Raw genomic sequence first — 14,538 nt, forward strand, 5'->3', positions numbered from 1 at the left:
CAGTGTCAAGACTAACTTGCTGGTACAATACAAATCAAATGGATTTCATCAACCAAATATCACAACATACATGACTACTATTGTGAATTCCTCTGTACAGAGAGTGCCCAACTTTATGGTGTGGGCAGTTTTAATTATTTCTTCCATTATATAAATAAAAGGCACTGGATAAAGACAAATATATAAAACATTAAGATTTATTTTTTAAATACCTCTGCACTATATGTACATAAAGCTTTTACATACTCTGTTTTCTATGAATATCCTTCTGTTATCCACCTGCTTCCCCCAACCCCCACCTGAGGACCAATAGGTACAAATACTCATAGCCAATCAGTTTACTTCTGTCCACTTTGGAAGTGAGGAGGTAAGGAGGGCAATTTATGTAATGGACAGGTAAGTAATTGAAATATAAATCTTAAATTAAATACATATTTATATTTTTGAAATGAACCTTACCTCTCCATTATATAGCTGATTCCCACATTTGAAAAATGAGGTGGACAAAGTGGAAATCAGCCAACCCTTTAAAAGTGACTTAGTAAAAAATATGTTGTACAAGACAAATGCTTGTTTTAAAGCAGTGAATTCAATTCATAAGCTATTAATGCCGCCTTAGGAGGATGGTCACTCGGGTATGAGATCCTCATCATGAAGATAGCTGAGGTCTCTTTGGAGGGTGACCCTTTAGCAGAAGAAGGGGTAGGGTTACTGTACTAAAACCCTGCAGGGCCAATGACAGATAACTAGCAAGTACTTATGTATAAAAAGGTATACTTCTAATACTCAAGGCTGATGACAGATAACTAGGAATTAATATGCATAAACAGGTATACTTCTAATACTCAGCATTGAGTACCTCCAAGCTTCCCAAAAACTACAACCAGGTTTAAAAAGCAGTTACATAAAAAGGCTCCATATTAATTCTGGACATAATATCCCCTGCACAAGCCAGAGGACTTAACGCTCTGCAACAATCGTATATAATCTCCGGACCATGAAGATAAGCAAGAGCAAATAGAAAATTACTATGCCACTGAGTGATTTCAATATCTTATCCAAAAATAAGTTTTCAAATTTAAAAGTTGTAACCACTGCTCACAAGTCCAGTGGCTTAACTTCCATTAAGGACAGGCTTACTTTCCATTAAGGACAGAAATTAGCATGAAAGTACTTAACCAAAGATCTGATGAAAGGACATTACATTCTTAACCTTCAGAAACTCTGGTTTCCATATTACTAGACAAAAGCTTTACATCAGGTTTAAGCCTTTTAGTGCCATTCCAACAATCCTTACAGACAGCATTGGACTCATAAGGGGTCAAGTTCCTCAAACCCTAGTAACTCCAGACTAGTTAAAGATACTGTTGTAGGTAAGGGCCTAGCCCAAAACCATAAGTAGCCCAAAACAGGGCAAAAAAAAGATAATTGCCTTGTCTTTACCAAAGTCTATCCAACTGAAATTGTGGTTCTCACACTCTTTAGCTGTTTAAGGCTACTATGAAGTTTCCATAGAACTTCTTTACCAGGAGTTTGTACTAAACGGTTCAAAATGTTACTCTGAAATGGAGACTTTCTGAACTCTCACCTGAACTGCTAGACAATCCACTTTGTTTGATGAGTTTAAACACTTGTTTACAACACAAAGCCAGATAGAAGGGTGTTCCTGGCAACCACCTCCTCATGGTTGTTGGTTCTGACACAGTGTTGCCAACACTCAGGTGTAAGTGGCTGGACCCTTCTTGGACAATGCAGGCAGTCCCTGCTTATAAGAATCGCCAGTTAATGGCATATTGGTACGTTTATCAGAGTCAGTAGGCAGTTTATCGGCTTCGGTAGGCAGTTCATTGACGTCGGTAAGCGATTTTCTGCACAGGTTAGCAGTTTATTGGCGTCAGGAAGTGGTTTACTGGGGCTGATCAGTGCTACACCATCGTAAATGCCATTCATTACCATAATTACTGTGATATTCCGGTTATCGGCGCTGACCCGGGAAGGGAACCCCCCCTTATCCGCCAGTTAACCAGGGACTGCCTACTTCATAGCTTGCACCTGACATGAAAACAACTTTTCTGAGTCACAATGAACAAAGTCCCAGAGACAAAAAACCAAAGACTTATAATTCTACTCAGGAACTAACAGGTTCTTGGTTTTTTCCCACAAACTTGGGGAATGAAATAGAAAAAGAGATTCCCAACCCTTCTAGTGGTGTAGGAGAAAGTCCGTATAACTCAAGTAACTCACAAATACTATTCACTAAGGGTAAGGCTGGTAGCAAAATAGTCTTGTGTGCAAGGTCATGGTCTGAGGCCTCCCCAAGGGGCTCATATGATACCTGAGTTAGATAGCATAGGACAAGTCATTCCCACTTGCAAGGTTAAAGTTCACATGAGCATGGATAACTCCTCCAAAGCAGAGTGCTATGCCTTTCAGTCTGAGAACCTTGCTCAACTCTTTCCGTGCAAGGGGTGTGCCTCCTCATTCAATAAAATATCTCATCTATGACATAGGACTTGCCTCCTTATTCACAAAACTTTCGGTTCTAGTTACACAACTTGTAACAGATAGTTCCCCACAACATTATAAGGACCTTTTGCGTTTATTCTAGTGACAAATGGCAAAATTTGATTTCTACAATAATTTCACGATGAGGTGAAGGCCTTCAGAAACCATATGGATGCCACACAAGCAGGAGCTTTCTCTTGATGATGAAGGAATTCATCATCAAGATTTTATGACTTCAGGTTCTAACTAAAATGATAATGAATAAGAGAAAATGACTACAGAGGAAGAGGAGTTGCTGAGCACTAGCAGTGGTACATGGGTACAGGTAGAAAACATGATACAATTTATGAGTAGGAAAAACACTGCAGATTCAGCTGGTGAAAATCTGTGCTTTGAGACTTTTAGTGATAAAGCCACAATCTCTACAGAATGTAAGTCAATGGTTGACTCATTTTGTTATGTTTTCCCAGATTAAATTTTTTACTACAGTACTTTGTTACAGAAACCGACAAAAATGCTAAGGATTTTCTCAGCAAGACTCAAATGAAGCCAGATTCATGCTACAATCAAGGATTTCAGCCAGCAATAAATGAAATGAAAAGTTTTATTGCTTTGAAGCTTCTTATGGGGATTATTTGTAAGCCATAATATACACAGTTACTGATCAATAGATGACCAATTTTTTTAGTTATTAGGATGTAACAGATTTTGTAACTGATTACTTTTTTGACATTTTACAAGTGAATCTGAAGACAGACATGATCACTTACAAAAACTAAATCCCTTTTTAATGTTACTGGAAACCTCATTCAGTCATAAATATTCTTCTTTAAATATTCTTCTTTAGGGAATATAAGTTTAGATGAACCTTTATTATTATGGTTCATCAGTACATAAAGAGCTACTGTTAAAGGTTTGGAATAAAGATTTTCAAACTGGTTGATAGAAATGGCTTTACAGTGGTAAGTTGGTTTTCGTAAGTATTCCATTCCGGAACCTTCCAAAAAGACCGAAACAATAATTCCCATAAGGAATAATGTAAATAAAATTAATGCGTTCCAGACCCCCAAAATATTAAGGAAAAATACATTTTACAGGAATAAATAGTTTTAAACATAAAAAAGAATGAGAAATATAAATGAATAATGAAATGAATAATGAACATTTAACATCACTCTTACCTTTATGGAAGACTCTTGTTAGCGTATGGTAGACAGAGAGGCAGGGAGAGGGAAGAGGAGTGGTTACTGTTTGGAAGCGGAATCCCCCTCCAGAAGGACTTCAGGTATCATGAATGCTTCTGGGGTTACTTCTCTGCATCTTTTAGTGGCACTGTCAGATGTTACTTCCCCACTTCATTTTTTACTGGCACTAGGACCAGCTTGAGAGTCATTGGACCCCTGCCAAATAACAAAACTGTCCAGAGACATTTGTTTCTGATGCTCTAAAATTTGCCTGAAATTGTACAAAGCGTTGTCATTAAACATGTTAGTGACGTGGATTACAACATCTTTGTTTGGGTGATGTTTCTCGACAAAATTTTGCAAATCACTCCACTTTGCAATCATTTCTTTGATTACTGAAGTAGGCATAGCATTCACTCCCTCTTCCTCCTCTGTTACTGTTCCTGCCAAGGTCTTGCAGCTCCTCAGTGGTTAGCTCTTCACTGTGGGCATCGACAAGCTCTTCCACATCCTAGCCACTCACATCCAAGCCCATGGACTTCCCCAGAAACATATATTCCATAATCGGTGTAGGGTTGTAAGGGTCAGCCTCGAACCCCTCGAAATCCTTCTCAAGAAAACACTCTGGCCACAATTTTCTCCGAGCAGAGTTCATGGTTCGGGAAATCACTCTCTGCCAAGCCTTGGCTATAAGGCTTTTGCAATCACAAATGTTGAAGTGCTCCTTCCAGAACTCTCTTAGGGTCAATTCAGTGTTTGAGGTCACTTCAAAGCACCTATGAAACAGTGCCTTAGTGTACAGTTTCTTGAAGTTCAAGATGATTTGCTGGTCCATGGCCTGGATGAGAGGAGTGGTATTAGGGGGCAAGAACTTCATAGTAATGAATTCAAATTCATACAACAGCTGGTCTTTCAAGCCATGAGGATGCGCAGGAGCATTGTCCATTACCAGGAGGCACTTGATGGGGCAATTGATTCTCTTGCAGATATTTTTTTCACACTCAGGCCAAACACTTCATTGACCCACTCAATGAAAATTTGTCTTGTGACCCATGCCTTTTTATTGGCCTTCCACATTACAGGCAATTTATTCTTGACGAAATTGTTCGTCTTAAACAATCGGGGAGTTTCAGAGTGATACACCAGGGGTTTCACTTTGAAATCCCCACTGGCATTCCCACAGAACAAGAGTGTTAGCCTGTCTTTCATTGGCTTGTGCCCTGGTAATGAACTTTCCTCCTGCATGATGTAGGTCCATCTTGGCATTTTCTTCCAGAACAGGCCTGTCTCATCGCAATGGAAGACCTGTTATGGGAGGAATCCTTCAGCCTCAAGAAACCCTTTGAATTCACCGTACGGTACTATAGATGCCTGTATGTTTTCTAAATTTTTCAAACCAGCCTCTGCTGGCCTTAAAACCACTAAGAGCGGCACTTATTGATGGCATTTTCTTACTTAAATCGCTATGCAGCCTCCTCGCTTTCTCGCAAATGATCAAAAGTCATCAAACATAATCATGCTAAGAATGCCCATAACATTAAAATATGTAAAAAGAAGTGGTATAATTCCCAACATTGCGATTATCAACAGGTCATCACCACCTTCACCTCTTGAAAGCTCTGCAGCACATAGAAAAAGAAAGGCCAAGCCTGATTACTACCCGAGAAATATTCCTCCGACAGGTGCGACTCAGGGGCATTTACATCCTAACACCCACCTGCAACCTGGATCCCATTATATACTGACTGATGAGCCAATTCTATTCAGAACTAACCAATCTTGTCCACAAGAAAGCCAACGAGACAGCTGAAACATCAGTTGCAAAGTAAAGAAGGACTGGAAAACAGGAAAATCATTCAAGCTACATGCAAACGAACAGGGAGTAAACAGAGAGCCCACCAACCCAACCAGGTATGACTGAAATTCTTTGCTTCATCAGTAAAGATAAAGCTAGATGAATATTTGGTAAGTTTTATTTCAATAATTTACATTCATAATCTCTTTCACCAGAATGTAAAATATACTACAATAAAACTGAAACAACAACAAAAAAACTTAAGGTAAAACTTACCTCACTCTCAACATGACAAATATACTCTGCTGGAATGTACTTGACTAACCGTCGATACGCAGTCCCTCTGCTGAGGACGTAACGTCTTTCTTTTTCATAAAACTCAATACAATCATCAGAAGTCTGACCATTTTCCAATGCAACGGCATCAATCCCACAAAGTCGCAACTTCTTTGCTAAACCCTGAAACATTATTGAAAACTGACACATAAATATGTGCTATAGTTATGTATTCTCTATGCTATTGAAATACAGTACTCAATGTTTAGTGTATGATCATTTAACAAGACATTAACCCTTAAACGTCTATTGGACGTATTTTACGTCGAGATAAATTGTCTGTCGGGTGCCGATTGGACGTATTTTACGTCGACATAGAAAATTTTTTTAAAAACTCACGGAAAAATACTTATAGGCCTACAAGCCGAAAACTTTTGAATCACGCGCCTTGGGGGATGCTGGAAGTTCACGGATCAAGGTGTTGTTTTGTTTACAATCGTTACGCAGGCGTGCAGGCGTGAATTTCTTTCTTATCGCACTAAAAGGTATCAGTGACACATCTCAGAAATTATTTCGTCACTTTTGACATAATTTTTGCAACATTTTAAATAAGCCATTACATAGAGTATTATATATTAAAATGTGCGCAATTTCATGTAAAATACAACTAAAAAATACTCATGATTGTAGCTTTTATCAGTTTTGAAATATTTTCATATAAATAATGATGTGCCAAAATTTCAACCTTCGGTCAACTTTGACTCTACCGACATGGTCGAAAAACGCAATTGTAAGCTAAAACTCTTATATTTTAGTAATATTCAATCATTTACCTTCATTTGGCAACAAATTGGAAGTTTCTAGCACAATATTTCGATTTATGGTGAATTTATGAAAAAAACTTTATCCTTACGTCCGCGCGGTAACTCTTCCGAAAAAATCATACGTGCGACTGCAGTAATGTTTGCACCATTTTAAATTAGCAGTTACATAAAGTTTTATATATGGACTATGCATAATTTCATGCACAATACAACTAAAAACAACCCATGGTTGTAGCTTTTATCCGTTTTGAAATATTTTCATATAAATAACGATAAGTGCCAAAATTTCAACCTTTGGTCAATTTTGACTCTACCGAAATGGTTGAAAAACGCAATTGTAAGCTAAAACTCTTATAGTCTAGTAATATTCAATCATTTACCTTCATTTTGCAACAGATTGGAAGTCTCTAGCACAATATTTCAATTAATGGTGAATTTATAAAAAAAAAACATTTTCCTTACGTCCACGCGGTAACTGTCCCGAAAAAATTATACGTGCGATTGTGGTAATGTTTGCACCATTTTAAATTAGCCGTTACATAAAGTTTTATATATGAAAAGGTGCGCAATTTCAAGTAGAATACAATGATAAATAATTGAAGTTTGTAGCTTTTCTCATTTTTGAAATAGTATTTGCATATAAATCACGATAAATAGAAAAAAACCACGTTCGGTCAACTTTGACTCTACCAAAAGGGTTGAAAAATGCAATTGTAAGCCAAAACTCTTACAGTCTAGTCATATTCAGTCATTTATCTTCATTTTGAAACAAATTCAAAGTCTCTAGCACAATATTTAAATTTATGGTGAATTTAAAAAAAAACTTTCCTTCCCTCCGCGTGCAGATTCTCCGCCACAAATCTCCAAAATGCGTACGTCGCATTCTCGGAATATTTGCTCCATTTCATATTAGGCATTTTATATATGGAAATGTGCGCAATTTCATGTAGAATACAAAAAAAAATAATTGAAGGTTGTAGCTCTTCTTATTTTTGAAATATTTGCCTATTAAAAAAAAATATATAAAAAAATTTGACATTTGGTCAACTTTAACTCGTCCAAAATGGTAGAAAACTGCAATTGTAAGCTAAAACTCTTACAGTATAGTAATATTCAATCATTTATCTTCATTTTGAAACAAATTGGAAGTCTCTAGAACAATATTTAGATTTATGGTGAATTTAAAAAAAAAACATTTTTTTACGTTCGCGCGTTACGAATCATGCATCATTTTGTGATAATATTTTCTCTGTGTTGTCTTGATCATTTTACAATGTGTTATATACCAAAATGATCACAATTTAGTGTACAATACAATGAAAAAAAATGAACTCATTAGTTTAACCGTTTTGCTCACAGCACGATTTGAATACATTTATATATGAAATTTTGTTTTCGAGCTATCATATATCGCATTATTTATATATGATAATGATATTTTTTCAGTTCTGATGGTTGCATACTAAACTTCAGGCAATGACAAAAAAAGGAGCCAAAAATGAACTCTTAATCTTGAAAACTAAGCGCGCTGTGATTTTTTGAAAAAAATATTTTTTCCGCTTCGGCGCTCACTCCAAGACCCCCTCGGCAGACGATTTTTATTATACCCCTTAGGCGTTAAAGGGTTAATAGTCAGGGTAAAATTGACATTTTTACAATAAAATTAGTTTTTACATATACAGTAATACCTTGGGTTACGAATTTAATCCGTTCCAGAACCTGCTTCGTAACCTAAAAAATTCGTAACCTAAATGGATTTTCCCATAAGAATGTTATAAAAAGCAAATAATGCGTTCCACCCGACCATGAATGACCATTTCAATTCATATTTTTCCATTTATTTTTGTTCACTAAGGTTGAAAATTCGTGTAGGAATTACATAAAATTATAAAATTGAAGAATGAAATTAAATATAAACACTAGATTTAATATGCATGCACAGTAAAACCTGAACTTTACCTTTGGCGAGTGTGGCTGCTGGCTTGACGGAGACGGGAGGAGGGGAAGGGTGAGGAGGAGAGGGTTATGGCTTGGGGGGGAAATCTCCCTCCGTGAACACTTCTGGAAGACTTTCTGGTTCTTTCTCTAGAGAGCACCGTTCACTACAATCACTAATTTTACGCTTACGCGACACTGTGTCGTCTTTCACAATTTGAAAAAATATTTTTCTATGGAGGCTTGCTTTTGCCTGTTCTTTAAAATTTTATAGAAATGACCCACCCCATTATCGATAAACAAATTTGTTGCACGCCCTGACGCAGCCTTATTCGGGTGATTTTTCTCGATAAAACTTTTCACAATTTCCCAGTGTTTCAAAAAATCCTTGATCTCGCTCGAAGGAAGCGACTGTGCAGCGTCTTCCCCTCCTCCTCAGATGAGATCTCCTCCGTTATTCCTGTCTCTGTTGCTCCTTGTGTAGCTCCAACAGCTCGTCGGTCGTCAGCTGCTGCCCATGCTCAGTCAGGAGGTCCTCGATGTCGTCCGTGTCAACCTCCAGCCCTAAGGACATGCCCAAGGATACAATCTCGTCTTCAACTGCCCCCTTCTCGACGGTTTCGAACCCCTCAAAATCTCGTTCAGCAACGCAGTCGGGCCACAGTTTCTTCCATGCAGAATTGAGGGGTCTCCTGGTGATTCCCTGCCAGGCTTTGTCAATCAGATTGAGGCAGTTGTAAACAGAGTAGTGATCCTTCCAAAACTCTCTGAGGGTAAGGTTGGTGCCTTCCGTCATCTCAAAGCAGCGCTGGAACATAGCCTTCGTATACAATTTCTTGAAATTGGCGATAACTTGCTGGTCCATGGGCTGGAGTATTGGAGTGGTGTTGGCGGGCAAGAACTTGACTTTAATGAACTTGAATTCGTCCAGTAAGTCCTCTTCAACGGATGGAGGATGGGCAGGAGCATTGTCCATCACAAGTAAGGCTTTGAATGGGAGGTCCTTCTCCCGGAGATACTTCTTCACCTCGGGACCAAAAACCTCGTTCAACCACTCGACGAACAAGATCCTTGTCACCCAAGCCTTGGTATTAGACCGCCACATAACGTGCAACAGCTTCTTCTGCACGTTGTTTTTCTTAAAGGCGCGTGGATTTTCCGAGTGATACACGAGGAGAGGCTTAACCTTGCAATCCCCGCTTGCATTAGCACAAAAATGATATTGTTATTTTACAATAAAGTTTTGTACATACTTACCTGGCAGATATATACTTAGCTTACGTCTCTGACGTCACGACAGAATTCAAAACTCGCGGCAAATGCGACAGGTAGGTCAGGTGATCTACCCCACCCGCCGCTGGGTGGCAGGTGTATGAACCAATCCCCCTTTCCAGTCATAATTTTTCTTCCACCTGTCTCCTGAGGGGAGGCTGGGAGGGCCATCAATCGTATATATCTGCCAGGTAAGTATGTACAAAACTTTATTGTAAAATAACAATATCATTTTTGAACATGAACTTTCCTGCCAGATATATACTTAGCTGATTGACACCCTTGGTGGAGGGAAAAAGACAGAGGTAACAAGGAAAAAGGGGAAACAACATCTGTTGTAGGATACTAACAAACCTTGGTTCTTACCTGATAAGGCTGAAGACTTCATAGTCACTGTCTATTAGTCTGCAAAGCCTGAAGAGCTACAGCGAGGGCGTGACCTACAGCTGAAAAGAAACTCTTTTGGGTCTACCGAAGGGCATTTTTGATTATCCACTTACTCAGTAGAATCCAAGTCGGATCATGTCAATGGGGATTCGCCCTCTTAAATGACAGAGCCTGACCACTACCAATGCAGGGAGCTCTAGCACAAACAGATCACCTAACCATTCTAAATGTTAGCAATACGAATAGAAAGAGATGCCTACCCGCATCCTCTTTCAAACAACCATAAAAACACAACACAAACAATAGGGGAAAAAATTTACAAAGGATATGCTTCAGCTCCCTGCCCCAGCACCGAATCCGCCGATACATACGGGCCTAACGCGAAGCACTTCTCGTAAGTAATCTTGACGTCTCTAAGGTAGTGGTTCGCGAATACTGAATTGCATCTCCAGAATGTTGCTTTCATCAGATTCTGGAGTGACATATTCTTGTTGAAAGCCAAGGACGTCGCAATGGCTCTTACCTCGTGAGCCTTGACTTTCAAAAGCTTGAAGTGATCCTCACCGCAAGCCAAATGTGCTTCCTTCACGAGGCTTCTAATAAAGAAGGACAAAGCATTTTTAGACAATGGTCTACTGGGATCCTTTACAGAGCACCAAAGTCTGTCCTTAATGCCCTTTAGAGACTTCTTCCGCTGGAGGTAGTAACTTAAAGTCCTCACAGGGCAAAGAGTTCTTTCTGGCTCTTCCCCTACCAGGGGAGCTAAGCCTGGAACCTCAAAACTCCTTGGCCAAGGATTTGAGGGGTTCTCGTTCTTAGCTAGAAAAGAAGGAAGGAAGGAACAAATCACGGAATCTCCTTTGAAACCTACCCTTCCTTCTAGAGCATGAAGCTCACTAACTCTTTTGGCAGATGCTAAAGCCAAAAGAAACAGAGCCTTCTTCGTAAGATCCTTGAAAGAAGATGACTGGGGAGGTTCGAACTTCGAGGACCTCAGGAAACGAAGAACCACATCCAGGTTCCAGCTCGGAATTTGAGACGAGGGTTTCTTGCAAGTTTCAAAAGATCTTAGCAGATCATGTAGATCTTTGTTGTTGGAGATATCTAAATTCCTGTGCCTAAACACAGCTGCTAACATGCTCCGATATCCTTTTGATGGTTCGAAACTGCAAGACCGCATTTTTCCCTGAGAAAAACCAGGAAATCTGCGATTTGGGTCACAGAGGTACTGGAAGAGGAAAGCTTCTGGTTTCTGCACCAACGGCGAAGCAAAGACGTCCCACTTTGACTGGTAGACACTAAGGGTAGAGGGCCTTCTAGCTGATGCGATAGCCTTTGCCTGCCTTAGCTGAAAACCCCTTCGCTCTGACAAGACTTTTGACAGTCGAAAGCCAGTCAGATTGAGAGCGGGGAGGTTTCTGTGATACCTGTCGAAGTGGGGTTGTCTGAGCAGATCTACTCTTTGTGGAAGAGCTCTTGGAAAGTCCACTAGCCATTCCAGTACCTCTGTGAACCAATCTTGGGCCGGCCAGAATGGAGCTACCAGCGTCATCCTTGTCGCTTCTGAGGCCGCAAACTTTCTGAGTGTTTGACTCAGAATCTTGAATGGAGGAAAAGCATAGACGTCCAGACCTCCCCAGTCTAGAAAGGAAAGCATCGACTGACACTGCTCCTGGGTCCGAGATCGGGAGCAGTAGAGGTCTATTCTCTTGTTCTTTGCTGTCGCAAAAAGGTCGATATGAGGTCTGCCCCATAACCTCCACAGGTCCTGGCAAACTTCTGAGTGCAGAGTCCACTCCGAGGGGAGCACTTGATTCCTCCTGCTCAGGAGATCGGCTCTGACATTCCTTTCTCCCTGTACGAAACCTGGTGAGGAGAACGATCTTCCTTGCCTGAGACCACAACAGCAAGTCCTTCGCTGTTTCGTACAGGGAGAAAGAGTGTGTCCCCCCCTGCTTTCTTATGTAAGCCAAGGCTGTGGTGTTGTCCGAGTTGACCTGAACTATAGCATTTCGGACGTGGGGCTCGAAGGCTTTTAACGCCAACCACACTGCCATCAACTCTTTGTTGTTTGATGTGCCAGGACACCTGTTCCCCCTCCCAGGTGCCTGACACTTCTCTTGACCCTAGGGTCGCACCCCAACCCGTCTCCGACGCGTCGGAAAACAATACTTGGTTCGGGTTTGGCATGTACAGAGACAGACCTTCTGCAAATCGGAGAGGATCTGTCCACCACAGAAGGTCCTTCTTGATTCCTTTTGATATCCTGAAGGAGAAGTCCAGGTCTAGAGAGAGACACCTCCAGTTCCGGTAAAGGAAGAATTGGAGAGGTCTGAGATGCAACCTTCCTAGAGAAACGAATTGCTCCAGCGAGGAAAGTGTCCCCAACAGACTCATCCACTCCCTCGCTTGTGCATGCATCTTTCTCTAGGAAGGTCGTTAGTTTCTCTTGGCAACGAGCAATCTCTCTGGTGACGGATATGCCCGAAAATCCTGAGAAACCATCCGAATCCCCAGATATATCAGCTCTTGACTGGGGATTAATTGTGACTTCTGGAAGTTCACCAGAAGCCCCAACGAACTTGCTAAAGTCAGTGTCTTTTGTAGGTCCTCCAGACATCTTTCTTGTGAGCTTGCTCTGATCAGCCAATCGTCTAGATAGAGAGACAGCCTCACTCCCTCCAAATGTAGCCACTGCGCTACATTCTTCATTAAACCCATGAAAACTTGAGGGGCTGTCGAAAGGCCGAAGCACAAGGCCCTGAATTGGAAGATCTTCCCTCCCATCATGAATCTCAGAAACTTCCGTGAAGAAGGATGGATAGGCACATGGAAGTAAGCGTCCTGAAGATCTAGGGACACCATCCAGTCCCCTGGACGAAGAGCCGCCAACACTGAAGAAGTTGTCTCCATGGCGAACTTCCTTTTTTCTACGAAGACATTCAGGGCGCTTACATCCAGAACCAGTCTCCATCCTCCTGAGCTCTTGGGAACTAGGAACAGTCTGTTGTAAAAACCCGCAGAATGAGGATCTTTCACTAGTTCTATCGCCTCCTTCTCCAGCATAAGATCTACTGCTAGAGAGAGGGCTTGATTCATGATGGGGTCCTTGTACTTGGCTACCAACTCCCTCGGAGTCGTCGTCAACGGAGGTCTTGATAAGAAGGGAATGAGGTAGCCTTTGCGGACAATCGAGAGTGACCAGTTGTCCGCCCACTTTCTGGGCCCAGACGTCGGCAAACTTCAGAAGTCTGGCACCCACTGATGTCTGGAGGACTTGAATCCTACTTCTTCCCTCTGATGGATCTAGAGAAGGTCTTCCCTCGTTTAGTGGGTCTAGATCCTCTAAAGGAAGAAGCTCTGGCAGGAGGGACTCCTCGAAAGGGCTCCTGCCTAACTGGAGTCTCTCTCTTGGTTTTAGCTTGGAAAGAAGAGTGAGGCTTCCTGGTAGACTGGGCTAGCATGTCCTGTGTAGCCTTAGCTGAAAGGGCACAAGAAACATCCTGAACGATCTTCTTAGGGAAGAGTTGAGAGAGAGCTGAGAATACAGGAGAGAGGCTCTCTGAGCATGCGATACTGATTTCGTCAGGAACGAACAGTACACAGATCTCTTCTTGATCACTCCCGCTCCGAAAAGTGAAGCTACTTCACTCGATCCATCCCTCACTGCCTTGTCCATACACGTGAGAACACTGATAAGATCCTCAGGAGAAATGGAATCCGGGGTCTGCGTCTTCTTGGCCAAAAACGCCCAAAGACCAGTCTAGGAAGTTAAACACCTCCAGGACTCGGAACATTCCCTTCAACAGGTGGTCAAGCTCATTCATCCCCATGTCGTCTTAGCAGACATGAGGGCAGAGCGTCGAGAGGAATCCACCAGTGAAGAGAAGTCCGAGTCTGCCGAGGATGGAAGAACGAGGCCCAAGGGTTCTCCCGATTCATACCAGAATCCTAGTTTCCCAGTAAGCTTAGAAGGAGGGAAAGAGAACACCGTCTTCCCTTTCTCTTCCTTCGAAAGAAGCCACTCACCAAAACCTCTAAGCGCCTTCTTCATAGAGATTGCAGGCTTCATCCTGACACAGGATGAAACCTTCGAAGTTTTCGAAGTCGAAAATAACGAAAGAGGCGAGGGCGGGGCGACAGGAGAAAGGGCGTCTCCAAATTCCTGAAGCAACAGGTCCGTCAAACGCTTGTATGAAGAAACGGAGGAATCTTTAGGAATTTCTTCTTCCGAGGGATCCTGTTCTTCTTCCGCCGAAGACCTTCACGATCCTTACGATGAAGGCTGTCTTGTCCTCAGCCGAGAGTCCATCCTTGGAAGAACGTCTGGAAGAACTCTGACATCTAACCGGGGAAGAAT

At 41.4% G+C, this 14,538-nt stretch overlaps 1 protein-coding gene across 3 annotated transcripts in view; it reads right to left on the minus strand.

Moving 5' to 3' along the window:
- The window catches only part of LOC135215163 (exonuclease mut-7 homolog), a 176,468-nt gene that overhangs the window by 2,966 nt on the left and 158,964 nt on the right, over positions 1 to 14,538 (minus strand). For all 3 annotated transcript variants that reach the window (XM_064249821.1, XM_064249666.1, XM_064249744.1), the window contains exon 3: positions 5,761 to 5,943. In XM_064249821.1, coding sequence (XP_064105891.1) covers positions 5,761 to 5,943 — 183 coding nt within the window. The remainder of the gene's footprint in view (positions 1 to 5,760; positions 5,944 to 14,538) is intronic.

Source organism: Macrobrachium nipponense, chromosome 11, assembly GCF_015104395.2.
Source record: "Macrobrachium nipponense isolate FS-2020 chromosome 11, ASM1510439v2, whole genome shotgun sequence".
Lineage (NCBI taxonomy): Eukaryota > Metazoa > Arthropoda > Malacostraca > Decapoda > Palaemonidae > Macrobrachium > Macrobrachium nipponense.